Below are 27,506 nucleotides of genomic sequence, written 5' to 3'. Positions count from 1 at the left end.
CTGCATAGACTTAACAGGACTGAGGGCTGGACGGACCCCTGTGCTGGCCTGAGGGGGACCGAGCCCATGCGCAGCATCCCACTCTGTGGCCACAGTGACCTGAGTTACGCTCACCCTCCTGGCCCTCACGCCTGCTGCCTCCAAGCACCAAGTAGGCTCATGACATCTTTTCAGGGTGCTTCCCCAAGGGAGCCACGTGTCATCCTCTTGGGATCTAGAAGGTGTGCAATTCCTTTGAGGGACTAAGCTGAGATCACACAAAACAAGCAAAAAAGTAAAACACAAGTCTGTGGACCAATTTCACATGGAAGGTGCGTGTTGCTCTGGGTTCTCCAGAGTTAAATAGCAAGGCCCAGAGCAGGGACCAGAGTGTCGGGGCCCACTCTCATTGTCTTACCTGTCAGAGCAAGGGCAACACCAAGTCCTTCCGAGACGAACACATCTGGCACAGGTAGCAAGCAGTAAATCCACCTGTCATTATCGTGGTGGTGGCATTTGGCAAAAAAGAAAGCAGATTAACCAGCTCTCTGATGCAACAAGACTTAAGTGTGTCTCAGGATGCTTCGCGGGACCTGTGCCTGTTAGCCTGGTGCCTACTGACTCTAGATCCAAGTGGATGCTCTCAGAATGGCCTTGACTAGTGTGGAGGTGTGTCCAGAAAAACCTACTATCCTTCTTTGGGGTAGCTCTTGTCCAATCAAAGCATAACAGTCTGAAAAGCTCAAAGGCACCAACAAATGCACTGAGAATCTCAGAAGCACACTGTATCTATTCCAGAGACTTCCGTTATCTGCAGGCTGGCTCATAGCACACAGGATCGAGTCCTGGAGAGAGTTCCTGCCACAGACACAAGGTCCACAACCTGGGCTAACTGCTGAATGCAGCCAGACCTTAAGATGGGCCTACATTGTCTATGGTCACCCGACAAACACCAGCAGAGCACCCTTCCCACGAGGTGCTACTGGGATCGCAAGCCCAGCATAGGCCATGAAACTCCGCAGGAAGGCCTGCACCTCTGGGTTGTTTTCACATGAACTTCAGCCAAAAGAAACGGGCCTCTCTGCCTGACCCTAGTCATCAGGGAATAAGAGCCAAAGGCACCCACTCCCAACCCAATCATGGTGTGAGCGTCTGCCCCTACTGCAGTGAACCCAGCCACAAAGATGGTCTTTAATCTGCTGTCCCCGGAGAACCACAAACCAAAAGTCTGCTCTGGCCACTAGATTTGAGTCTTAACGAAAATTTTAGAATACAAGGAAACTACGAAATTAAAACTTTGGTTTTTCTTTCCTTATTTATTACTGTGAAAGACTGCCCGAGAGAGAGATCAGATTCTAAGTGCAGACTGTCGTGTGTTGGTTGGTTCTGTTGCAATGCCCTTCCTCTTTAGCTCTAATGTCAAAAACACTAGCAAACACAAACGAGGTCACCAGCGTCCTCTCCAACTCAGAGGGCACTGTGCTGATGAGCCCTCACCTGTCCCCGATGCCCAAACCCCAAACCCCCGTGGGAGGCTTTCCACCCCACCATCCAGGGTAGGCAGCTCCTGCCCTGTAGGCCTTGAGGGGCCCTCCCAGCCCAAAGATGAAGGAAGACAGGGAAGCTAGAGCAGGCTCTCCTGGGTGGAGGGGATGGGAGAGAGATTCCCCACATGAGATCCTAAGGCCCCACTCCTTTGGGCTCTCAGCCACCTCCGGTCCCCAGAGGGCCACCAACCATCTGATAGACTTGTACCAAGCGCTGTTGTTCCACCACTGAGGGGGTGGGGTCGGGTGGGAAGGGACTCACCTTTTGAGGCTGTATAACCAGCGAGTGGCAGGTTTATTTATAACACCAGCTGAGGCTCTCAAAGCACAGGGAACAGGTGCTGGTGAGGTAGCACCTCCGACCTTCGGGAAGGGCTCCCAAGGTGAGGGGTTGTGGGGAAAAAGGGATCTGGAGGCCCTCAGACAAGAGAAGAACAGCCCCAGCAGCCCCCAGCCTCCCACATGGGGACAAGGACCCCTCCCCACCTGCCTCCCACCTCCTCCCCAAAACACTATCACATCAAGGGGCAAAGGCTGACAAAAGAGAAATTCACCTTCCACATTTTCACTGACCTGAAGCGTGACAGTGTGGCACCTACGTTTTGTTACCAGAGGCACATGTGTACAGGAAAAATGAAAGGAGCACCCGCCAGCCTCAGGGTTGCTCTTCTGTCTTCTCCTTATGTCTGGCTATGATTTCCTAAGTTGCCATTTCTCGATCTTTTAAAAATATTTTTTTAAAGGCCATGAATAAATCAATATCTAGGTCTCCTAAGGAAATAATCCATAAAACAAAGATTCATGAATGATTAATGTTTTGTAACAGTATTTATGTTGACAAAAAAAAAGAAAACAATTAAATGTTCAGCAATGGGAGATTCTGACAGACACAGTACCTTGGGCAACACTGCGCCAAGTTGGGATCTAAACCATGACACATGCTACAAGATCGCCTATGCCATTTCTGGGCTTACGGTAGGTACAAAATCCACAGTCCTTTTTAGAAAGCTCTATGTTTAAGATTAAGAGTTTTACAAAGAAATTTTTTTTATCCATTTTAAATGTTTTTAATACAAAAAATATATATACTCATTGCAACCAGTAATGCTCCATAAATACAGTACATAGAAAAAGTTAATTATCTTTCCCTCCCTTCAACCGGCCCCACACCTGTGAGCTATAATTAACGCTGACCATTTGGTGCAGAGACTGCAAGACCTTTCTATGATCTTTCAGCCGTACAAGGAATAAATGCATTGAGATACAGAAGGGGGACTTCCGAACTTGTTTACTAAAATAGAATCATACTGGACAGGACTCTTCAACTAGCTTCTTTCTCTTTACTATCTGATAAATTTGTTACTCCCTGTGGATTTATCTCCGTCCTTTTCAGGAATGACATAGTGTTCTACAGGATGGCGGCGCCAACACAGATGTATTCACCCATTCACTGTCTGAAAACTCAACCAGCTGGCACCAAGTTCAAGCTGCTGGTACCGCCTGGCAGTCCAGCGCCCTCAGACCCCTCCACACCCAGGCTCCTTGCCTCTCTGGTGGGGACACGAGCAGAGCTCCTCGCAGGGATGAGGGTACATGCCAAGTACCAGAGAAACGTCACTGCTGTGGGGTGTGTACTTCCCTGTCGCATTAGTGGTGCCAGGCCTGGTAAAACATCTTGTGTTTTCTCTTCTGTCATTCACAGCCCTTGTGCCTCTCAGTGGTTGGTTTGTCCCAGTGTATGAGTGCTCCGGGTCTACTGAGAGCAGGTCGGTCATGAATGTGTGCCACAGACATTTCCTTCAGGTGTGCCATTTGTCATTTAATATCTTTTGCCACACATAAATTTTTAATTCTTATATAATTGATTCTGTTGTCTTTTCCTCTTCAGCTTTTTAGTTTACTAATTACGTAGAACGTTCCCCGGCGTTCCAGAGGCTATTCACAATATTCTCCAAAATGTTCCTGATGTTTTTTTTTTTACACTGTAACCTTTAATCTCCATGGAACTTATCATATGTGGGGCAAGTTAGGACGTAATTTCTTTCAAGACAGAGAGTCAATTAAGCCAACTCCATTTAGTAAATATACTATCTTTCCCTTGTGAACTAAAATGCCATCTTTATCATAAATTAGGTTCCCAGATACATTTTGATCTGCTTTGTATCCTCTATTACGTTTTTGTCTATTAGGAACTTAAGTATATCCTGCTTAATATTTTAAAATGTTGATTATATACACTACAAGATGATATCTATGTCGTAAAGACCTATTTAACAAACCTATCGTTTCCATTAGTCTCCAAGTTATTATCGTTTTTTCACACACTAACATATAGACAAAGTAGGCACCTAGCCCTTTTACCTTTTTTTCTGGTTTAAAGTCTAGCTACAGCTAATAAACTAACATCGAAAATCCACATTTATCCTTTAATTTATTGTAATTTAAATTTAAACTATCAACACTCTTCTGAAAGTACACCACTGCTGCTTGATTAGAACACATAACTTTAAAGAAAGTTCTCTAGCCAAACTTAGGCTTGCTCTGCTTTTCTCTGTCAGCTCTGTTTGGCGATTGCAATCTATCCTTTACCAATGAAAATCTGCTCACTTTAGTTTCATCTTGAGATTTTATCCTCCACGAAGTTGTTCCTTTTCCCTATCACTTCTATTTTTAGCTTCCAGAATCTGAGCTGTTGGCTGGTCTAGACTGCTTGTTATTCAATCAAGGGCCAATTCATAATTTTCCATGAATTAAAATAAATTGAATTCATAGACAATCGCAACCCTAATTTCTACCATTATGTCTAAGAAATGTAAAGTACTTGGAGCCACCTCTGTCAACATCTCCCCACCAGAACCCTGATGAAGATGGCAGGCCCTAGATGGCTAGTGTCAGGAGGTCCAGGAGGCAGGGAAATGGAAAGAGGAGGGGTCAGGCAAGGTAGGGAGATGGGGACAAAGGCTGTGTGAGGTCAGAGGGCAAAGGACAGAGGGTGGGTCAGGGAAGGTGGAGGCACAAGGGCAGAGGGATCATTCCAAACATTTTGCACAGTGGCCTGAATTAGAAACACAGGAAAACAGCTAACCGTGTGTGTGTGTGTGTGTGTGTGTGTGTGTGTATGTAGTAAAATGTCATCTAAAATACAGGCGTGTGTAATGAATGAATGAATAAATAAATAAATAAATAAATGAAATACAGAAAAAAGGGTGAAAGATCACACATAAGCCTAGGACCTCATGCCCTGTATGTTTTTCTGATACTTTCTACCACTAGTGGTTAGTAAATGTAACACTTTGTATTTTGCCTCCTCATGACATGATTCCATGGGTTTAACTTTTCACCTTCATAACCTGCTCTTTGAGTATCAACATCTCATGTCGGGACAAAGCATGCGAGGCTGTTTCTTTGCACACCCATGTTTTTGCCCCTTGAGGCCCACGCTCCTTTTCCCCATGGGGCTGGAGCTGGGCTGACCACAACCTGGACATCTGCTTGGGCAGGTGGATGAGCTTCCTCAGAGCTCCTCCAGGAGGTTCTTGTGGCAGCTCTGCTCCCAGCTGAAAGGGCATCCTGTCCCACCACCTCCCGGGAAGCTCAAAGCCATCAGGATCAGAGTGAACAGGGCCTTGCAAAGGCAGAATGAACTGAGAGGGGCTCAAATTACTGCTGAGCTTTTCAGAATGGAGCCAAGCCTGATTCTCTCTGAACCAGAGGCTTACACCAATGGCCCAGCACCCAGTCAAACCGCCCTCCCCCACTGTTATCTCGGATCAGATATGAGTCTCTCACTAAGCCTCAGTTTCTCCATCCGTACAATGGGGTGTAATATTGCCTATGAAATGCCATGGTTCCTGGCACACTCACAGAGTCAACAACAATGACCATTCTGAGCCTTTTTATTCCTGCTCGACCCCCATCAACATGAGAGTTTAAACAACAGATGTTATAATCAGGGGCCAGACCACAAAGGGGTGTGTTTTCCCCAATCACAATAATGGCTATTCCGCTTGAGCTATTCTGAACTGTCTCCAAATGTCCCTGTAGTAAATCATAGTCTTTCCATAAAAATCTGGTTCCACTAAGTTATCAGAGTGACTATTCAATTTATCACAGAGAGGTATTCCAGAATAACAGAACAGGCAGCAATTCAATTTAGAGCTAAGGAGGAGGAGGATGCTGGGGCTGCAACGGGCGAGGGGCTGTGTGGCGAGATAGAGTTGAGCCAGATTCAGAGCCAGACGCAGCGCCCACCTCCATTTGCCTACAATCTTCAAGAGTCAAAATCCCAAGAGTTTCCCAAGGGAATCTTTTCTGAGAAACTGTTGATTCCTGGGGCAGCACAGAGCCAGGCCTGACAAATGAGTTCTCAGAACCTCATCTCAGTCATGGGACATTCGGCTGGCTTTATTTCAGTCCCAACCTCTGGCATTGTGATCTCTTCTTGAAAAATGTGTAAACAGCACTGAACATCTTTTTCTTCTTTCTCTTTACGTCTCTAACTCAGTCACAGTTTTCTACTCAGTTCTTCCCCCATCAACACCAGAACCCAGTCCAAGCATCTGGAGCCCTGTTCACAGCCTCCTCTCATCTCCAACGTCAGTTCTAAAACTCAGCTCCAGTCTACACCCCAGTCACATTTAGATAATCCCAAAACAACAACAGCTCAACTGACATTTACATGTTACAAACCATAGGCACTTATTCCAATTCAATCTTCTCTCAAGTAGATTAGCTGTGCAGACACCAGGCTGAGAGGTGAAGTCACTGTTCTCTCAAAGCACATAACTAGTCAATGTCAAAGCTAAAATTGAACTCGGGATCAACTGACTTTAAACTTGTCCTCATGACACTGCACCAAGGTCTTGTAATCTGTGTATGAAGCTGAGGCTTCATACTAAACGCTGCTATCAGCGCCTTCTGCTCCGGCTTCCAAAGTAGAGACTGTGACAGACTCCATGAGCCAGGGGTTCTCTTTGATAAGGGGGATCTCCCAGCTTAAGCACAAGACTGACAGTTTTGAACCCACATGGGACGTTCACGCTCAGAATACCCTTGCACCTGGTACACCATAAATATGTCCTATGTCTTAGCCACCCACAGACAAGTGACAGTCCAGTCTCGCCTGCAGAAGGGGAGTTTCTGGGGTTGACCCATGCAAAAGGCACCTGATACAAAATTATAATTTTTCATATTCTAACTTTCTTTTTCCATATTCCCTAAATCAAAATGTTTACTTTTGTACACACACACACACACACACACACACACACAGTCCAAAGCCAATAGTTGTTGGCAATTCTCAGGGGACGAAAGGAACAGAAACACGCAAGGAGAGAAGAGGAGGCTGACACAGCAGGAGACCCTCCACCCTTCTCCTCCCTCACTGCCTTCCTCCTCCTCTTCCTCCTCCTCCTCCTTCTCTCAGCCCTGGCAGAGATTAGATCCCCCACCTCCAGGTAAGAGGATTTGAAAGTGTGTGGGAGCCCTAGTGCAGACCCATGGAACGAGGTCCTCTGTCAGTAGACCAGGCACTGATGTTTTTAACCTCTCCAGGGGCTTAAGATGTGCAGCTGGCTTCAGGACCGCTGCCTGACTGGCCCCAGGAACTTCTCTGTTGGTTGAGGTACCAAAACACGTTTTGCACATGAACATTGCAGAGCACGTCTGAGTGCGAGTCTCTCATACTAACAGTCAGCCAGCCAGGCTGTCAGGACTGGTAGCATTAGTCTGCACCCAGCACAGCATGTGACACGTCATTAGTCATTTAGCCCTACTTGCCCCTCAGAGGACCTGGATAGGGACTTACTGCACAGGGACACACTCCTCTGAAAATGAATAAGTTGACCCCTGGTTGGTGCTTGTTTGAGGACTGTGAATCTAACCTAAAATACCGATCAGCCGGCGGGATTAATGGGAGAGATTCTAGCACTGAGACCCTGAAAATGGGATTTCCACTGTGAGATTTTGCAAAAGACGTTGGGCTGACATGCATCATCATTCAGGGCTGCTCAAGGTAAAACAATTAAAACTACAACACAGAACAGCAAATTGTTGATACCACAAACGAGCTGTAGACAAAATTCTAGTGGGCTGGTGTCTTTAGGAGAGAAGCATCACTTCCCACATCCTACACTCCCACGCAGAACCCAGCCTCTCCACAACATCCATAAAAAGGCTCGGTATTTTCAACAACATGTGTGACAATCTTTCTTTCCAAAATAGTCTCTAACCACACAAGCTATTCAAAAAACCTCAAACGTAATAACAGAGTATGTAAACCTCCATCCAAGGTCAGTAATTAGGGTTCTCCTTGATGCAATTTGAGCAAAGCCGGTACTTCTAGGGGCACGTCAAATCCAAAATTGTGGTTGGGGTAATAATGCACGACAGCAGTAATTCCAAATAGAACATGGTCGACTTAAAATATCTTCCATTTATGCTGCCGGAGGAGGTACAGTTTTCACCCTATCCTTTACTTCCAGAGGCTAGTGGGGGAGTGGGGGCTTTAGTGGAAGAAACAAATGCAAAAAGCAGACAAGTCCCTGTGTGTGGTCAGGTATGTGGCATTGTCCCACCCTGTCCCGTAAACTCTGGTCCCCACGCACCCCACCCTGCACCTAAGACCGGGGCACATCAGGCAATCTGCATGGGAAATGCTGGTGTGTAATCAGATCAAATTGGAGATGGCAAATACAGATAAGCTCCATCTATTGCTAATGGGTGTTGGCACAGTGCCCAGAGGGGGCTCCCCGTAAGGGGCTACTTCCCAGAGCTGCTTGCTGCAGCTGAGCTGAGCCAGCTCCTCACATCTTGCCCGGAGGGAGCTGGAACCTGGCACTGAAAGGAGGGCTTTCACCCAGGAAAGTCAGGACCCCTCTCCCTAGAGCCATAGCACAGGATGTGATGAGGAGCACTTTCCACTGATGACAAGGCAGAAAGCGCTGCTGGAGTCTCAGCTCAGCTGTAAAAGAACAGCACACTTTCAACCCTCAGACTTCCGCTGCATTGGGAACCCCCTGGAAACATAAACCGCCAGGCCCTGCCCAGAGTTCCTGACTCTATAGGTCTGAGTTGGAGCCTGGACATCTGTGCAGTTCCCAGGTGGTACTGCTGATGTGGGGACCCCACTTGACAGCCAGAGTGGAAGGGAATTTGAGGAGGGGTTCGTGGGCACACCAGCTCTTTCTGCCACAACAGGTCCCCTCCTCTCCCAACTTCAAGTGGGCCCTGCAGCCTCCTCCCTAGAGGACAGCAGAGGTGAAGGCAGCGCAGGCTCAGGCTCAGCTCTCAGTGCAAAATGTTTCAAAGAGGAACCTCAGCAGAAAGGAGACCCTGCTCCTCAGAGTGGAAATAGGAGTGTGAGAATTGGGACATGCAAAGGGACAGGAATCGGGAGGGCACAGGGCAGGGAGGCTGGGAGAGGGACAAGGCAGGGGGCTGGGGCACAGGCCAGGGGGGCTGGGGGCACAGAGCAGAGGGGCTGAGAGGGGCACAGGGTGGGGGTGCTAGCGGGGCACAAGGAGGTAGTAAGGCCAGAGGCAAGAGCCAGGCTCTACTGGAGGAGGCCGACCAGGAGCTGAGAGAAGGAGACACTAGGAAGCTGTTCCAGACTAGGCAAGGGGGCTGGGGCGGTCCTGCGACAGCCTGCACAGGCAACACTGGGTCATGAGCCACAGCAACTCCAGGACCCAAAGGCAGCTCCTTTCCCTGCTCCACTATTCGCAGGTAGAGCTCAATCATGAGTCTTCTCCCTCTGAGGACAGGCTCACACACAGCACCTGGGGCCTCAGACCCCACCTCCAACCCCTAGGGCGCATCCCTAGCACACCAGACACCCTAACCCAGCAGTTAGCCCAGCAGTCGTGGCTCGGGGTCTTCCCCCACATAGCCCCACACATCCTCCAAGCATTCAGCCACAGCAAGCTGTCATGTCACTCAGACAGCGCATTATAAGACTGCAGAGCAGTGAAAAGGAACAAAAGAAACATCAAAGAAACAGATATGAAAGGATCCCAGGTCCCTGCTAAGCCCATCTGAAATAACCAAGTTGCTTCTGACAAACTTCTAAAAAAGAAATATGTTAATGAGAAAACCAGATTGGTAGCCTTTGTTATCCAAATTTCAAGATTGTGAAACAGTTTATAATACAGATTTGTTAGCTTGCACGACATTCATTAATTTATTCCCGAAACCATTATGAGGCGTTTACAATGCTCCAAGCAGACACTATGCCTGGTGCTGGGGCCACCTGAACAATACTCACTGCCCTGGGCGAGCTGACGTTCGTTGTGATATTAGAAAGCCAAACCACAAATTTATCTGCAGAGCTTAAAATGAATTTCCTCTTGTCATGTGCTAACTTTCTATTCTGGATTTCCTGGGGTTTCCTTTATTAGACTTGAGTCCAAAACTCTCTTGGAAAAGACTCTGGGTCATCTTGGCCTTGCACATGTAAGGAAGGTGAGGAGAAAGGGGTGGGAGGATGGGAATAAGACGAAGTCATTAGCAATCGCTCCTGATCAGGAGCCAGAGAAGTGGGCATTTCCTGGCTCTGCCCGTGCATGAGATCCAGCCACGAATCTTAGCTGTCCACTTGCTAAATGGAGCAAAACAGGCCAGGATCCTCATTCTGCCTTTAAGAAAGTAATACCTTATTCTTGGCTGCTCTTTAAACTGCACAAATCAAAATGAGTGGAACATTATTATGTATTTAATTTTACTTATAAAAGCAACCTGGTTTTCTTCATCTTTCACTAATCTTTGTTTACTCATATCTGTTAATTATATTGGGCAAGTTTTTGGTATAAACCTGAAAGTAGTTTAAACATACTCCCTCCAAAACATATTTGGTGTTAATTTCTCAGCAGCCCCATCTCCATGTGCAGGGAGAAGGCTGACTCTCTTAACTCACCAATGAAATTATGCAGAACTCCCAATTAATCCCAAGGAGAGGAGAAGGGAGCTAAAGTTGTGCAATTCTCCTGCTTTGCTGGTGACCTGATGCAGAAAGCACCCCGGGCACACAGCCCAGTCCCATGAAGGGGTCATTGCTGCAAGGGGCACAGGGCAAGGCATAGCCACTTACAAAAACCTCCAGCCCACTGAGGGCTTCCCTTGTTGGGGGGTAATCTGCAACTCAAACTTGCATCCAGTGACCCAATATTTATAGTCTTGTCCCACTGTGAGAGAAGTAAGTTTTCTCTAGTATCTCCCAGGCATAGTTAGCACATGAATATAGTGCCTCTGTGACCAAGAATGATGGCTAGAGGTTAGAGTAATCACACCCCCACTCAGCCTGTGCAAGGCTGATCAGCACACAAAAGCAATGCTTGTGTTTCAGTGCTTGTGTTGGGGGAGGCGGCGGGCAGGGCTGAGTGCTCTAAGTGCAGGCTCATCACAAGATAACTTCCTATAGTTTCTAAAATAGTTAATTGATTCATTAATACCCACTTCCTGTCATGAGAGCCTTGCGCCATAGAGATAAAACCATAGGAAAAAAAAGTTACAGAATTCAAAACAACATGCTAAATAACTTCAATTATCACCTAAAGTCCATAGTATCTAACGTGGCCCGCTGTTTTTCAGTTTCTTCTGTAACACACAGTCTTATATGAATTTTTTAACTACACTAAATGCTTTGTAACTAGCCCAGAAGTCAGAAACACCTCCTATTTCCTACTTCTACTGCATTCCAAGGGAAAATAACAGCTTCCTAGTTAGTATGTTGCTACAGACATACCTGTTCTTACAAAACTGCATTTATATGTGTGATTATACCTCTTGGTTAATATTTTACTTTTAAGCCATAACCTTAAGTCATAAGAAGCATGACACTCTCTGTGAAGGAAAACGCATGGGCTCGCAAGCAGGCGACAAGCCGTCAAACTGGCGACCGTCCTGGGGTCTCCTTGGAGGGCAACCTGATGGAACAAGCATTCGGCCAGGTCCCTCTGCACCAGGCCTGCCCCTCTACCCCATGTCCAATAGGCCCTATTTTACATGAAGGTGGTTTGCAACTCTGAAACACACACATATAAACATAAACATAAAAACAGTGCCCTGTCCTGCCATCCTGTTCATCTACAGACTCCATCCCTAGCCCTCTCTGCTTCTGCTTTCCAAGGAAAATGTCACATTTCAAGGAACCTAAGAAGCCTCTGTTGTTAGACAGACCGTTGTTATCTGCTGCTCATAAAGGGGAAACACTGACAATCAGTTGCTTGTCAGAGGCATCCCTACTTCAGAGCTGTTAAAATGTGGGGAACTGCATTTAAAATCAGATGAGGAGCATTTGAGATCTCGCTCCTTGGCATACTTCATTGGTTTGGCTCAAATAAATTCTTATAAAAATTCTTAAAAAAAAAAAAGAATACATGAAACTTTAGAATAGGAAAAATACTGAGTTAATGTTTATTTCTAATGACAAAAGTGCTGCTCTTATTCAACAGGAGCCACTTTCATAATTAAAAATTAATTCTGCATATATAGTTTCTGTTATTTCTGAGAATTCTCTAGTTTGGAAAATACACTATATGCAGTGTGTGTGTGTGTGTGTGTGTGTGTGTGTGTGTATGGGTGTGTGTGTGTGTGTGCTTGCACACGCATGCGTGCGTGCGGACACAGGCACACACACCTAGGTATCTGTTCCTGGGAGAATAGGAAGAGCAGCTTAGACCCACCTCAGTCTACCTTGGCGCAGAGGATAGCTCCCTACCCCAAGACCTGAAAACTCCCCATTTATCATTATTCCCATACATACATGACTACGTCCGTAAGTTTGTCTTATTTATCCCTTAGTCTGTAATGTCTTAGAAGGCAAGGCCTATATTTTCTTTGCATCCTGTTAAATCCCCAGTTTATGGCTCCATAGGCCCATATGCAGCATTTGAAGGTGGCATCCAACTATGTGAAACAGGGAGGTAAACATCAGAGGCTGACTTTAGCTCATTAGCAGCTTGTGTGATTTGGAATCGCTACCTAAGCAACCCATGAGCACATTTTAGCAGGAGAAGAGCTTTTGAAAACTAACTTTTCCTCAACTAGTATGTGTGATTAATACCTCAAGGCAAACTAAAAGTTCTTGCCATTGCCTTGTGGTGACCCTAGTCACCTGTCTTACATTGACTTCTGAACACTACCTATCCATCCTGGTCCACCCCCAACCCTAACACACAAAATCGACTCTTATTTATATGCCCCACAATATTTCCCCAATTAGATGCATACAGAAATTTCCCAAGCAGTTTTTTATCTGAAAAATACTGTCACCACTTTTAGGCCATGGCTATACTAAAGTCCGAACTAGCTTCTAGAGCAAAAGGCAGAGCTTTGAAGAGCCACATTCTCAGGTGACCATTCTGTGTTGAATGATGAATTAGTGACCCAGCTAGCCTATCACCTGACCGCCTATACTGAAAATTAATATATATCCTACTTTAAAAACACCAGCATTCATGTATTCACAAAACCGGTGGATTCTTACAGATATGAAAACTGACCAGAACCAGGGAGAGAAGGTAGTGCATGGAAGGGCCGGGGTGGGTAATACCACCGTTCTGGTATTCTGGGGAAAAAAAATAGAGAGACACATAACTAAATTGTTATTGGTTACAATGAATCATGATCAGATGAAAAAGAAATAAAAAATTAGTCCAATCCGGGGGACCAGACACTGCCTGCTCCTTCCTCTTCCCTCCTGACCAGCCCCTTCAGCTCCCTGACTAATGGTCTGCTTGTCCAAAAAGGGCACAAGGGAGAGAGAGAAAGCCTGCCCTGTAGAGAACACCGGAACAGAGTTTATGAAACACAATAAATAGACAATCAAGATATTGAGCAAAAACATAATGACAAGTGGTTTTTCTCTTTCCACACGACCCTTTATTTCCAGTCAGGACATGCATAAACACATTCTTGGGTCCAAATGCTGAGAAACTCTTTCTCCAAATACTTGACGCAGAGCTGAGCGGAGCAGGAAATGATGAACAGAGAAAGGAATGCAGCAGATTCCAGATGGATGGAGCCAGCCGGGGGGGCTCAGGAAGCCGCAAGACATCTTCTGACCATCGTCTCCCGTGATTTCTTAGGGAGTCATCACTATGTAACTGCAACTGCAAGGGGACAATCGAGCCATCTGTAGCCCACCCAGCTTGGCGGGAATCCCACCAGGCAAGGCCTCCCCCTTTCAAGGGAGGCGTCCGCCCACCGAGGCCAGCAAGCTAGGGGCTCTCGCATAAGCAAGCTAGTTAGTTCCAGGGTTTGCCTGGTATGAAAAAGGGCCTGTATACAAACTCGCTCTGAGCCTGCCCCAAGTTAACAAGTGGAAGGAACTTCTCATCAAAACCTACAGAATTGCCCCAGGATCACCTTCCTCTTACTGTCACCAGACCATGTTATCCTGCAAGGAACAGACATCCATGAGGTGAGGTGGGCCACTGGTCACTTCTGACAGCTCAAGTACCATCATTTGCAGTGGTTTTCTTTTCATGTTTCTCCCTAGAATAATGTCCCTCCCACTTGAATTCCAATATATTCTCCGGAACATCACAACTCAGCCAGGAGTCCTTAGAGCTGGTCAAGGACTGAGAACTCCCACCCGACTGCAGCCAACTGAGAACAGTCCAGAAACAAACAGGGAAAAAAGCTATAAGAAAAACCCCAGGTGCGAGTCTAAAAAGGGAAAAGTTTCTGATAGAAATATAAAATATTAAAAAATCAAAAACGATGGCAGAAAAAATTCTCAAGTCATAGAAAGTGAAAAGGCAGGTGTCCCAGCAGCAAGGCCCCAGGACAGGCAGTGGGATCCTCCCCGAGCAGCCCTCGAGGCTCTCAGACTGCAGGTGTTCCCAAACACACACCCACAGACCCCCTGGGGATCAGGCCCCCTGGCGATGAGTCACATGACTATCTGCAGTGTCTGCGGCCTCCACCACGTCAGGCCCGCAAAAAAGATTAAGGCTTGCTTGAGAAACAGGGACAATTTTGAAACTCTACACATCTTACTCTGGCACCCAAGGCCAGTTCCCTGGTGCCACGGATCTCAGATAGAACGGAATAGCTAGAAAGAGCCGCTGTGAGCCTGCCTTACGCCTCCATTCCACCACCATACTGGGCACACAGCATTGTGTGCATGTGTACATGTGTGTGTGCGCACATGTGTGTGCATGTGCCTGAGTTTGTGTGTACACATGTGCATGTGCGTGTGCGCACGTGTGTGTACATGTACCTCTGTGTGACCATGTGTGCGCACATGCATGTTTGTGTGTATGCATCTATGAGTGTGCCTGTGTGTGTACTGTGTACACATGTGCCTGAGTGTGTTTGCACGATAAGAGGAGACAGACTAAGAAGGTAAAGATGAACAACTCCCTCCATCAACTTAAACCCTCTGCTTCACAGGGTGCAGCCTGAGGGAGGACCTCAAACGCTTCACTCCTCCGTAAGCCCTGACCAACTCCTGGACATACTGTGTGTTGGTGGTATGTGTTTCCCATGTGAACATCAGATAGGCAGAGTTCACTGCCCTTGAAACTCACCCCTATAAAGTATATAAAATATCCAGTTGTTCGATCCTAAGTTAAAAACCATTTAATGTTGTCGGCCCCAGGAAAGGCCAGCAGGGCCTCCTGAGAAGGCTGGCATGCCAGCCCAGTCCCCAGCGATCTGGAATTCCCCAGCCCGGCCCCTATCCTAAAGGCCATGGGAAAACCAGCCAGTCACAGCATCCCACCCAGATCTCTAAATAAGAAGTTGGTTTGGCCACGTCCCCTGGGGTCTGCACATTGATGAAATTCCTGGAACTAGTTCATATTCCTCAATCTCTGCTAATAGCTCTGTACCACAGTGTTACCCCAGCCTCAAAGCTCCAATTTAGATGGGCCGATATAAGCAGATGCCCAGAGACTTGGAGGCCTGGAGCTGAACCACTCTCCTGCCCCACTCTACAGCTGTCCTAGCCTCTCGAGGACCACAGGTCCACGTAAAAGTGTCGCTCCGCTAAGTCCCTTAAATGTTCATTTCAAGATTCACTAAGAAGAAGTCCTCGGTGGGAAACCAGCTATCTCCTATTTGAGGAAGTGATTTGATACACACCCAAGCAAGCTGTTCCTCGCTAACCACAGGAGCGCCCGAGTCTGGGTAATTATAAGTTCATCACAGGACAACTTAGGCACTCACAACCTCTCCTGCTGTGTGACCTTGAGAGGCGCCCTGCACAGAAGGGGTGCTAGGTTCTGACATGACACTATCCTACAGGAGCCAACTCTGTTGCACTCCGCGTGTCCACGGCTCCCTAAGCAATGCCTGATCTGGCGGAGTGAGAATGAACAGAGCACACAAAATCAAACCAACTGGATGCTCTGGTACCGCCCAGGAGTGGGTTTAGAACCGAAAGGAGAAACCACAAGAGCTAAACAAGGAAAATGAAAATTTTTTCTTCAGAAGAAAAAAAAAACACAAAATGAAGCTAAAGAGATTTCAAGGTGCATGTAGCATCCTCAACTATCTGATAGGCTTGACTGTGTGGGGATCACTGGGGGTTACTCTGTGTGGCTTCTTAGAATGGACACGACAAGAAAGGAGAAACTGGCCCTGACTCTAGTGGCCTGCACACAGATCACACCTAATTGGACCTACCCAGTGACTTTCGAAACTATGTGTCCACAAACAAGTCTCCAGAAAGAGATACATTTATAATTAGCACTCTCAACTCTGTTAAATGTCCTGAAGAATCCAGAAGCCTGAACCGAATCCCAGAATCCTGTCAGCCCCAGACACTGGCAAAGGAGGAAGATGGTTCTCAGGCAAGGTCTGGAGACTTGGTCCTGGTGCTGAAAGAGTCACCAGCCAACACTTGTGGCTGCTGAGCAGAAAGCGTTGCTACCCAATACACAGGGAGACGTAGTCACCTAGCTAGGAAAGCACCGCTGCTGACACGAGTCTCCAGGCTCTGAATCACCCCGGGTCTAAGAAAGACGCGGCGACTTAGTTTACCTCTGGATTTTATCCCATTGGCAACTGGGGGCCAAGAAAGAATGATTTTTTACATTTTGGAAATTATTCAGATAACAGGAACAGAAACAACGTGAAGAGGAAAACACAGACACGAGAATCGTTCTTTGACCTAAGAGTGAGGGCAGTGTTCTGCTTCCAGAAAAGGTTCTGATTGACCCGGTAACCCTGAGTGCGGCTTTCAGCCTCCTCTCGATCCTCCTAGGAGCACGCTGACCCACGCAGCGTGTTTCAGACGTTTGAGATGCAGCATTTACCAACTGTGCTCGTAGCGGGACGCTGACTATTCCCAACGTGGAGCTCAAACTTACTCAAAAACTGAAACTGACAATACCAAATTTCAGGCCAGATAGAGCTACGGCCCCAGGGGAATGCAGCCCTGCGTGCAGAAACACGCCCAGTATTTTCAGACACTCACAGAACAAGGAATCACTATCTCTGATCCCACGGTCATCTTGATAATCCATTATTTCCAGCAAAGATAAAAAAAAAAAACACTCAAACCAAAAGCTCCCCAGACACTCTGATCCCCGGGTGGGCCTTAAGTTTGACCTAACAACCCTCTTGTGAGAAGAACCACTTCCCGGGTTCCAGCCCGGAGTGATCTGGGAAGCCAAGAATTGGGAGACACTCATCTCCTTATTTCTAAGGATGATCATGGGACTTGCATTTATAACAAAGTTTGGACGTGTTAGCTGTTAATTTTGAAAGCTGCCTCACACTTAAAGAAAAGCACCGGGTCATCTGCTGTGGATGACAGGATTTAAGTTCCCTTTCACCCGTGTTAGAGATTCCTGAACACAGCAGCTGAGCGCCAATCCCACTTGGCATATCTGAGCTGGTCCGAGGACCCTCTCATGAGCCGGCCCCTCTGTGCTCCAGCTCGTTACTCATTTCTGTACTCCAAGGGCAGCCTCGCTCTCATCTCTCCCACGTCTTTCCTGTACGAGCGAGCCTTCTGCGATCCAAGTAAATCGTTTCATCTTTCTGGGCCTTGGTTCCTCTACAGAATGTTATTCGTTCCATTTTTAAAGTTGTGTTTTTAAACTCTCCATTCACCTATCTATATACAAAATTGCACGTCCATGCATAACAGTAATGTCCTAGCTTTTTCAAAACAGACCTTTTCTCTCTTGTTTCCCTATTCCTCTAGCAGCCCCACAGCCCCACCACAGGGAGTCTGACTGATGGACTTGTATAGGTCCTAATTTCCACATCTGCACATTATCTGGGTTTTATTATTCTTTAACAGGATAATCTTAGATAGACTTTCTGCATTTTGCTTTTCTTTCTAGTCATACCCCATGGAACTTCTTGGATGTCATGTGGCCTGGCCTGGCTCTAATTCATTCCTCTGAATGCTGCATAATATTCCACACTATAGAGGCACCGTAATATAATCACCCTTTCAACTGGCATTTACTTTGTTTTCACTTTTGCTATTTGTTCATTTAACCCCTGACTGTAGTGGTTCTGCAACGAACATCCCCGTACATCTCTAATCACTGGTCAAAGTTAGTACATTCAGTCGTGCTGCAAGCTCTTTCTTTTTTGGGCTGAGTACAGAACCCCACCCTGACATTAGGGTGAAAAGACTAGACAACCAGTGACGACCCCATGCTCAAGTGCTGTGATCTTATATCTCCTCTCTCACCTCGGACCCTCCAGGGGTGACCAGCACCTGCAGAATGCGATGTCCAAGCCCTCATAAGGCCCATCCATGTGCCCCACTCTTCCCACCCAGCTCTGCATCACACAATCATTCCTCCCTTCTCCAAACTCTTCACGGCAGGCTCAGGGCTACTGTTCCCAGATGCTTGCCCTTGCCCACCTGCGAGCACACAGGTGTGGCTATCTCTTACTGATGTATTTGTTTAGTGGGAACTCTAATTTGTTACAAGATTAACATAACAAATAGCTTCAAAATTACACTAGCAGAACATCTATCAATAAAGATCGGAGCAGTGGAAGTATCTTTGTTCACACAAGTCGTTAAGCTCCGCAAAAAAGATCAAAGAAACTGAGAGGCAGAGAGAACTTGGATTTGTCTGAAGTTGCGGAATTAGCGAGAAACATAGCTGTGACTTAGTCTTGGGTCTCCAATTCCAAGTGTAGTTAGTTATATCCTCCTCTCCTCAGCTGGTTCCCAGGGGCTCTTGTCCCCACGACGGCCTGATGGCTCCATCTGTGACCACAGCAGCCTTACCATCTTCAAGGGCACCTGGAAGCATGAAATCCGACTTGCAAACCTCACTTCTCAGGCGTTAGCAGCTACTACTTCTGGTTGCCCCAGTGAATACATCCACTGCCTTTCTAAACATGTGCACGTCTTCTGACTAAGACATGATGCGCCAACGTTCTCATCCCCCAAGCACCTTCAGGAAGGTGTGAGTGTTCAGAGAGGCAAATCTAAACGTTTCTACTGAATGTTATATTCCAACCAAGCGATTCTGTCTACAGGGCCTCCTCAGGAGCACACGCTGGGCTCACCTGCCCGACACCTATTCTAACGTCCATGGGGGGCTGTATGGGTTGCCGATGGCCCTGCTCAAAGAATCATCTCTGAGTTTCTGCATTCAGTTCAAGATCACATCTTCACAATTTCTTTCCTCTCCAACTCCTACTCCAGCGCCCCATGGTCAGTGACCGCCAAGGCCAGCACTCCCCGATGTTTGCCCACAAGAGCCAGCAGCCCTGGTCCCTCCCTCATGAATACTGACCACTTCCTGTCCCCAAAAGTGGCCACTTCTCTCTTTCCCAGCCCTTCACTAGCCCCCATCCCTCAACCACCACCACCACCACCGCCATTCAAATCCAAGATCATGGAGAAAGGAAAGACAGACAGTATTAAGTGGTGAGGAAAACAAGAATGTTGGCATCGAGCAAACATGGGTTCAAATCCCAGTTCCACTATTCCAGGCTGGGTGACTTTGAGCAGGTTATTTAATAAGTTCTACAAGTCCCCTTCCTCAATGTCAATGTCATGGAGTTGTGAGAATTTAAATTATAATGAGATAATACCCACGAACTATCTACTTAACGTCTGTATCCCTCTCTACCCCCACGCACATACACAGCAAACCCACCCCCTTCCCAGGCAAAACCTGGAGCCACGGGCTGAAATCACCCCTGGCCCGGAGCCCGGCTGCTCCCCAGGCATAAGCCCAGTTTTGCACATTAGTCCTTAGAGGTTAAAAATAACACAGGCAGCTAGCTGAGCTCGGTTAATAAAATATCCAGGTTAATTTTAGCATCAAAAAGCTCAAGAGAATATAAAATCCCTGATGCCAAGAACCACGTGCGGCCCCCCCGGCCCCTCCATTACACTCTCAAACACACACACACACGCACACACACATGCGCACGCGCACAAAAAAACCTAATGTCACTTATATGGCTCCCTTAAATTCACAAAATATTTTCTCTAATTGAGAAAACAATTTCTTCTTAGCCCTGTGAAGACACTACAAGTAACTATTTTAACTTTTTTAACAGGAGGACCACCACTTCATCTGATCCTTACAAGACCCTGTGACAAGCACACTACTGTTTCCCATGAAGGAAATCGGGTTACATACAACACTTTTAGCAGAGTGGACCTAGAACCCTGAGATTCCAACCACTGCGATCTGGGCATTTTCACCATGCCCCCTCCTCGCCAGCAGAATGGCCAAGGGAGGCACAGACTAGGGACCCTCAGCCACAGTTCCCTGTCCTCCTCTCTCTAGGCACCCTGAGGGACCTCCTGCTTCTAGAGGGATTATGTTTACAACTAGGTGGAGGGAGGATAGGTAACCGCTGGGGCAGGCCCCCCCCACACGGCCACATTGTGCTGAATCGGGGCGGGGGGGAACTATCAGTTCAGATGTGCTCATGCTGAACCCGGACTGTCATCGCCCTTCTTGGTGGACAAGCTCTGCTCTTACAGAGAAGGACCATGAGAGCTTGCTCCGTGCGCAGTGCACTGGATCCAAGGAGAAGGGAGAGACCGGTCAGAGGGAGTCTTGCAGCAAGGAACCAGGCGGAGCTCGACCTTACATGAGACACACACACCAACACACCAAAAAGATCCAAACCGCACCCTCAGGCTCATGATGAAAACCAATAACAGCAAGAGGGCTTTTCTCACTCCGAATTACAAGGCCAGGATATTTTTTAGCTTGAGAGAAATACTTTTGCTCTTAAACAGAAACATTTTCCGAGATATAAGATGACACTTAAAAAAGAGTACTAACTATTAAGGAAAAAAGAAAAATAATCACTGGGAAGTAAAGCTATCTCACAATGCCTAAAGGAGTGCTGGGTCCAAAATAACACTGCCCAGCAGATGTGCTCTCATTGTGGGTTCTTCCCCCAATCAGTGCCTACAAATCTTCAAGTTGCTTCCCTTCCAGCGCTGAAGTCCTGACTCATGGAAAGTCAGAAGAACACACTTCCTCAAAGTAGCCATCTCATAGGAAGTGCGGTCAGTCTTACACGACATGAGATATTGGTGTAAAAACAGTAATAACTGGTACCAAAGACAGACAATGTTTAAGATTTTTAAGTGTCCAGTAGAACTATCCAAAATAACTCTGAAAGATTTAAGTGTAGAAAACAACAGGTTCTTCAAGACAAGGATTCAAAATAGTTACAATAAAAATACCTCCCTTTTATTTGGCACTTTCTTATGTATTGTCTCATTTGCAAAAGGTAGAAGAAAAAAGAAAGGGGAAGAAGAAAAAAGGAAGAGATTCCTCCTATTTTCCCCAAGTTTTGTCTCTCAATGAGACCAAGCACCATCACACTTTCCAAAACTGTTTAAGAACTAAAAGGCCAAGGCTCTCATACCTAAAAATCTCTTCATCCCCTCCAAAATGTTCTGCCTTTTTTTCTTAGCAACAGTAGTGGTATTGCTTACTAGTATAACTTTAGGGAGAATTTTTCCTTTTGTCTTTTTCTAGGAGTGAGGGGGCGGGCATTAATGTAAGCCTGAACAACACTGTCTTGTAATCTCCCACCGGATGCAGTAGACAATAATAGCCTGCATTTTGCAAATGGAAAAAAGAGTCTATGAAAGGGGAGGACACTTGCCCTGGGTCATCCAGCAAGCCAACAGCAGACATGGGGCATGCAGCCAGCTAGCCTGGAGAGAAGGCTTAGAGATGAATGGATGGCCCGCCAGTGTCTCCGAACAAGGAGAGGCGAGTGTGCATGTGACTGTGTGTGCAGTGACTCATGCATGTCTGCCCCTCCTCTGTATCAACTGCTGTGTCCCTCATCATCATGTCTTCAAGACCAGGGCATTCAGGCAAGTCAGAGCCAAGACTGGCCACAGAGGACTAAAGAAAGAAATCAGCATACCACTTACCATGCTCAGGATCATCATCATCATCCCATTCTACTAACGAACATTCCCTCTAGTTAATTGAGACTAAGCCCCCAAACCAGCCCACCCACAGTACACCTTCGGGGTTTCCAGCCCAGGCTCTAACTCAGCAGCACAGCCTTGACCATTTCTGCACTCAGATGCAGGAGGTACCCTGCCTGTGCCCTCTGTAGGCCCTGGCTCTCTGAATGCCTCCAGCTACAAAGGCCAGTCACAGATGTCTCCCTCTTGCAGCCCAGCGCTGTAGGTGAAGACCCTCAGACAGGCGAGAAAACAGGGGCTTCTCAGAGCCCCTGTTTTCTCCCTGAGGAGCCCCTGTTTTCTCTCCAGTAAGTTGGACGGCTGATGCACAGGCGTTTCTGCCTCACTGCTGTAGCCCCCAAACATGGGAGGGAGGTGAGGAGGCTCCAAAGGTTTTAACAATACCCAGTCCCCACATGGAGTTAAAGACAGCAGATGTTCCAGTCACTGCACTAATCCTCAGCTGAACCGACTGTTTCTCTCGCTTGTTTAAAGGGGAGCACACAAGAGAGAACGCCTAACCCAGCAGCGTCTTCTAACCCCGTTCCTTCCACACTGGGACCTCCCCACCACCCCCCGCCTGTGTTGAGGTCCAGAGCCCTCCTACAAGCATGCACTGACAGGCCAGCAGAGCTGCTCTCCTGGACCTTCAGGTGTCTCCTCACTCTTCTGCTTCACATATTATGCCATCCTGGATAGAAATCTATCCTCTCTGCTTAACAAATCACAATTCCAGAATCCTCCTTGAGTAGAGTCTGAGGTGGGCTGGCCATGCTGGGCCTGGACCACACTATACCCAGACCCATTCCAGCCTGCTGCTCCCAGAAGCCTGGCACATTTCCCCCACGGCCACACCCTCACTCCAATGCCCCCTTCTTGCTCCCCTTGATAAGGAAGCACCTGGAATCCTGCAGGGTGACATCCCCCACACAACTCACTGGACCCAGGCATTGGGTGAGGGCTCCTGATCGAGGGGACCCTAAGAGAGACACTTTCCCCTAATCCCCCTTCAGGTGGTGAGCAGCAGATTTCAACCAAGTAAACAAGAGAAACCCTCTCTCTCCAGGCAGACTCCTCAGGGTTGAAGTGCTGCCACATCCTATCTGCAGTGCTTCTGAGACAAATATCAACAGCATCTCAGCAATGATCCATAAACCAAAATAAAGCAGACAGGAAACAACACGCTGAATTGGGGTAGCTGGAATTCCTCAGGCAGCATCAAATGTCATCAACAACTGACATTGCAACAGTCACTGGGTGCCTGGCTCTGTTCCCTGTGGCCCTTTTTACACGGGAATAAATGGGAATGTGGAGCTCTCCTAGGGACAGGGAGTTCAAGAGGTGAGAAGGACCCTGAGGATGGCGACACTCTGGGTCCTCAGAAGCCCTCTCCAACATGAACTGTCCTCTCACCCAGCATATTTATGGCATTAGTGTGTAACGGTAATTCCAGGCACCGCTCTTGTTTGAGGAAGGCAGAGAGGGAGGGGGGCCCAACTTGCACATCACTCTCCTAAGATAAAACAGAACTGGGAAAAAGCAAATCTCTCCAGATAAACCCAGGAAGTCCAGATATAGCCCTCCAGCTCACTCCAGAGTCTGCATTTCATTTACCTCCCCCAGCTCTTCAGTCCACTGAGAAAGGCAGAATCCTCCCCGGTGACATGGCCTGAATGGCAGGCCCTGGTGGCCAAAAGCTCCCTCCGCCAGTTCTCAATGGAAGGTGGGGGAGGGGTAGCCCCAGTGTCTTCCTGCTCTAAGGAAGCCCTAGGCCAGAGTAAGTGCCACACATTCACACCCAGACATATGCACACACAAATACACATTCACCTACACAGATGTGTGCACACACAGAGACACATGCATACACAAAAACACACACATCCACCCACACGGACCTGTGCACATACAAACACCAGTCAGCAGCCCGACCCAGCCTCATGGCCTTGGGGAAACCTGTGGAAGAGCTTATACGTTCCAAGAAAAGGAAGTTTCTTGGTGCAGCAGCTGAGAGATGCCGAACCCTGAGGTCGGTGAATTTGGCACCTCAAATGCACGCATCCAGAGAGTACCACACGCACTCACGCATTTATGCACACACTCATGCACACACAGGCACGCACGCAGGCACACACTCCTAGCGGGGACGGGACCTGCGTCCTGCACCGCACCTCCCCCTCCATACAGGCGACCCCACCCCCCGCAATGCGCCTCCAGGGACTTGGGGCCGCTAGCGACGCAGGGAAGGCGGGAGAGCTGCGTTCCCCGGAGCCGCGGGGCCCGGCTTGGCCCAGCCAGTCCTCTGGGGGAGGTGAGGAGGGGGCTGCGGCTGGCGGACCGACCGTCCGCAGGAGGTGGGATGGGGGCCTCGACCGGGAGCGCGCATCTCCAAGAGCAAGTCAGGGACTTGGGGACGCCGCCGCAAGACCCTCAAAGACCCCGCGGTCTCTACCGGCTCCCGGGCGCTCACCGATCTTGATCTTCACGCTCTGGAAGACCCGGAGCCCCTCTTCCTCCACCGCCATGCTGGGCGGAATCCGCGCGCCGAGCCCCGCGGAGCAGCCGGAGCCGGAGCGACCGCGCAGTACCCGCGCTCAGCGCCCTACCCTGCGCTCGGCAGGTCCTGGGCGCCCCAGTCGCCGGGCTCCGCCCATTGGCCCTGCCCAGCTCCCCATTGGCCAAGACCCGCAGAGGGGCGGAGAAGAGGTGGCTTGTCCCACAGCACGATCTCAACTGCCCATTGGACAAGTCCCGAAGAGGGGCGGGTCTGTCTCAAAAGAGGCATCCAAAGGGACCCGGAGAGGGGGCGTCGGGGAGGGGACCAGGAATGAAAGGACTTGAGGGGTTGCGGGGTTATCGAGGGATTAAGCGCGGGGCTGCAGGAGGTGGTGAGGCAGGGCAGAGGGGACCGGACTGGAGGCGGCGGGAGGCAGAGCGCGGGGGAAACTTGGCTGGTAGGGGAAGGGAACCAGGCGGGGCGGGAAGTGGGAGGGGGGATGCTGGGACTGAGCCAAGTGCAACGCTGTCTGCCCTCGCTGACCCCCAGGCATCTGCAGGGTCCCTTCCTCACCTCATTTACTTGTCTATCTCAAAGTGTCCTCCTGACTTCCTCTCCGCTTCCCTCCCTCCTCCCCTTTATCTTCATAGATACACAACAAAACAACAACAACAACAAGCAAACACACCCTGCATATACCAGAATACAAGCTTAATAAAGATAGAGCCTGTTCTTTTCACTGCTGTATCCTCACTTCCAAAAAAAAAAAAAAAAATGCTTAGGTGTGTGTTGAAAGGATTAAGGACCATTCTTTACCCTAACTCCTCGAGCCTTCTTCCAGTTCCTCAATCATTTGCTCGAGTTTATCCTCTCAAGACCTTCATATGTGGTGTTTACTGGTAGTTTAAAATGGAATTTAAGAAAGCAGCTTCTCCTTGGTTCAAACCCCTGTGTTGCCGCCTCTAACTCCTGGGAAGGTTTCTGCAGTGCGTGCTGTTGTGCGCCATCCAGACTTTCCTCAAGACCAAGGCTTTGCCTCCATCAGGATAACTGAATAGCACCCCTCGCTCCTGAGCTTCTCAGAGGATTGGCTGAGGCTTCCGTAGCAACTGCACTGTGGTTAAGCTGCTTCTCTACCCAATCCTTTTCCCTCAAATGCTCACAGGACTTTTTTTTTTCTGAGAATAATACTGATAAACTCCTGCATATAGATCTCTGCCTCAGACTCTGTTTCTAGGGGAATCCAGCATAAGACAGTTGGGGCCAGGAGTGTATAGGAACAGCCTCTGTGGTGAGATTTGAGAGCTGGATGCCCACTGGCACATCACTGGTGGCACAGCAGTGCTGCCATATTTTAGCAGTGGTGAGCTGTAATGGAAGTCTGTGAGAGGAAACACACTGGCAGGTGCAGTATCTCAGGCACTGTAGAGGTTAAGAAAAGCAATAATTATCTGAACTGTGGAATCAGGTGGCTCTTGCTGAGGACAAGGCAATGAAAAGATCACAATTTAAAGAAAATTGTGAGAGCTTCCTTGATACCATGTAAAGACACCCTCATCTCCTGCAACTAGAGAACCAAAAGAAAAGAAAATGCTGTGGATCAGAGCCAGGATGTAATCATGAAGATAGCAGCACTCGAGAAAAGATTGAATGCTCAACCCAAAGTCAGGACCCTGGTAGTGGAGAAGAGAGACTCTGAGACTTGGGGGAGGGTCGTCTGGACTAATGCACTCAGCAATCTTGAATCCCAGATTTCCCTAAATTTCCTGGATTTGAAGAGGTGTCCCACTTCTCCCTGTTAAAAGCAAGTACTATCTGTGCTTGAAGATGATGCGGAGACCTCTGCAAGACAATGAAAACATCTCAATGGTCTACCTCCAGCTCACTCCTCCACAACACTTGCATCACCCAGCTGGGTAAGCGCTGGGCCTGACAAAAGAGGAAGTTCATATCTGCAAAGAAGCTTTAGGATGAGGAAATCTGTGCCAGTGGGAACTGGGAAAATAAATGCAGGACCAGATTCAGAGAATGTTGTATTCAGGGGAGGCAGAACATAAAGGTAGATCAAGGTTAGAGTTTACTGATATGGGATCATTCAACCATGATGCAGGGTTTGGCACCCTGTTAAGGATTGCACGCTGCCAGTATGGCATTTGGAAGCTTATAGAAAGTAATGTCCCATACTAAATGAGGTGGAAATGCCAAATAGGCGTGGCAGACAGCAGAGGAAAGCATCCAAATGCTCTGAGAAGTGGCACAGGAGAGTAAATATACTCCATAAAACCGAGAAACCTAAACTAGGGAAGCCCAGAGGACACCCCATTTACAAAGGTAATGAGGAATGTGCTGGTGAGATCCTCAGCAGTGGCTGGCCACTGTAGGACTGGGCTGAGGGTAGAGATGTTGTTACAGGGAGCATCGGGCTCCCTGACAGCAATGAGGATGATTGGATGGTGACATAATAGGGGCCAGGTTGCGACATTTAACCATCAGAAGCAAGGTAGGTGCAATTATTGTAGTGAGCAGCGAAACTGGAGTGACACCCTGAATTGCAAAGAGCTATAGAGATGGTCAGCCGAACATGGCATCGGGAGCAGGACAAATAGCTAGCCAGCACATGTATTGCTCAATTTATACAAAGGAAATCAAAGATAAGTATCAGGAGGCTGAAGAAAGTTGCCCCAATAAAACATTAGAATCTCTTGCCCAGTTTCCAGACACGAACCACTTCTCATCCTCAGAACCCACTGACTGGTAGAGAGGACCTGGCTATAAGTATATATGGTAAGGATTCTCTTAGGACTTCCCCCAAAGAGGACTGTGGCCATTTACTCAGGTAATTGTACACCTGAAAAAGGAAAACACTTAGATATTTTGAGGGCTGTTGGTCTCAGGGTCTGAGTTGACATTTGTACCCAGGCACCCAAAGAGTCATCGTGCCCCCGTTAGAGTGGGACTTGTGAGGTCCAGGAGTGGCTCACAGCTGGTCCACTGGATTCATTGACCAACCAAGTGATCATTTCCCCTGGCATCAAATGTAAAGTTGGTATGGACATATGTGACAGTTGTCAGAACACCACATTGGCTC

At 48.0% G+C, this 27,506-nt stretch overlaps 1 protein-coding gene across 1 annotated transcript in view; it reads right to left on the bottom strand.

The window, feature by feature from the left end:
- The window catches only part of RASA3 (RAS p21 protein activator 3), a 114,725-nt gene extending 90,175 nt beyond the window's left edge, over positions 1-24,550 (bottom strand). Inside the window, exon 1 of the mRNA XM_006909339.3 lies at positions 24,392-24,550. Within this exon, the coding sequence (XP_006909401.1) occupies positions 24,392-24,446 (55 nt within the window). The 5' untranslated portion in view covers positions 24,447-24,550. The remainder of the gene's footprint in view (positions 1-24,391) is intronic.
- Between the last annotated feature and the right edge of the window lie 2,956 nt (positions 24,551-27,506).

Source organism: Pteropus alecto, unplaced genomic scaffold, assembly GCF_000325575.1.
Source record: "Pteropus alecto unplaced genomic scaffold, ASM32557v1 scaffold13, whole genome shotgun sequence".
NCBI classification, from domain to species: Eukaryota; Metazoa; Chordata; class Mammalia; order Chiroptera; family Pteropodidae; genus Pteropus; species Pteropus alecto.
This window is presented reverse-complemented; position numbering and strand designations above follow the sequence as displayed.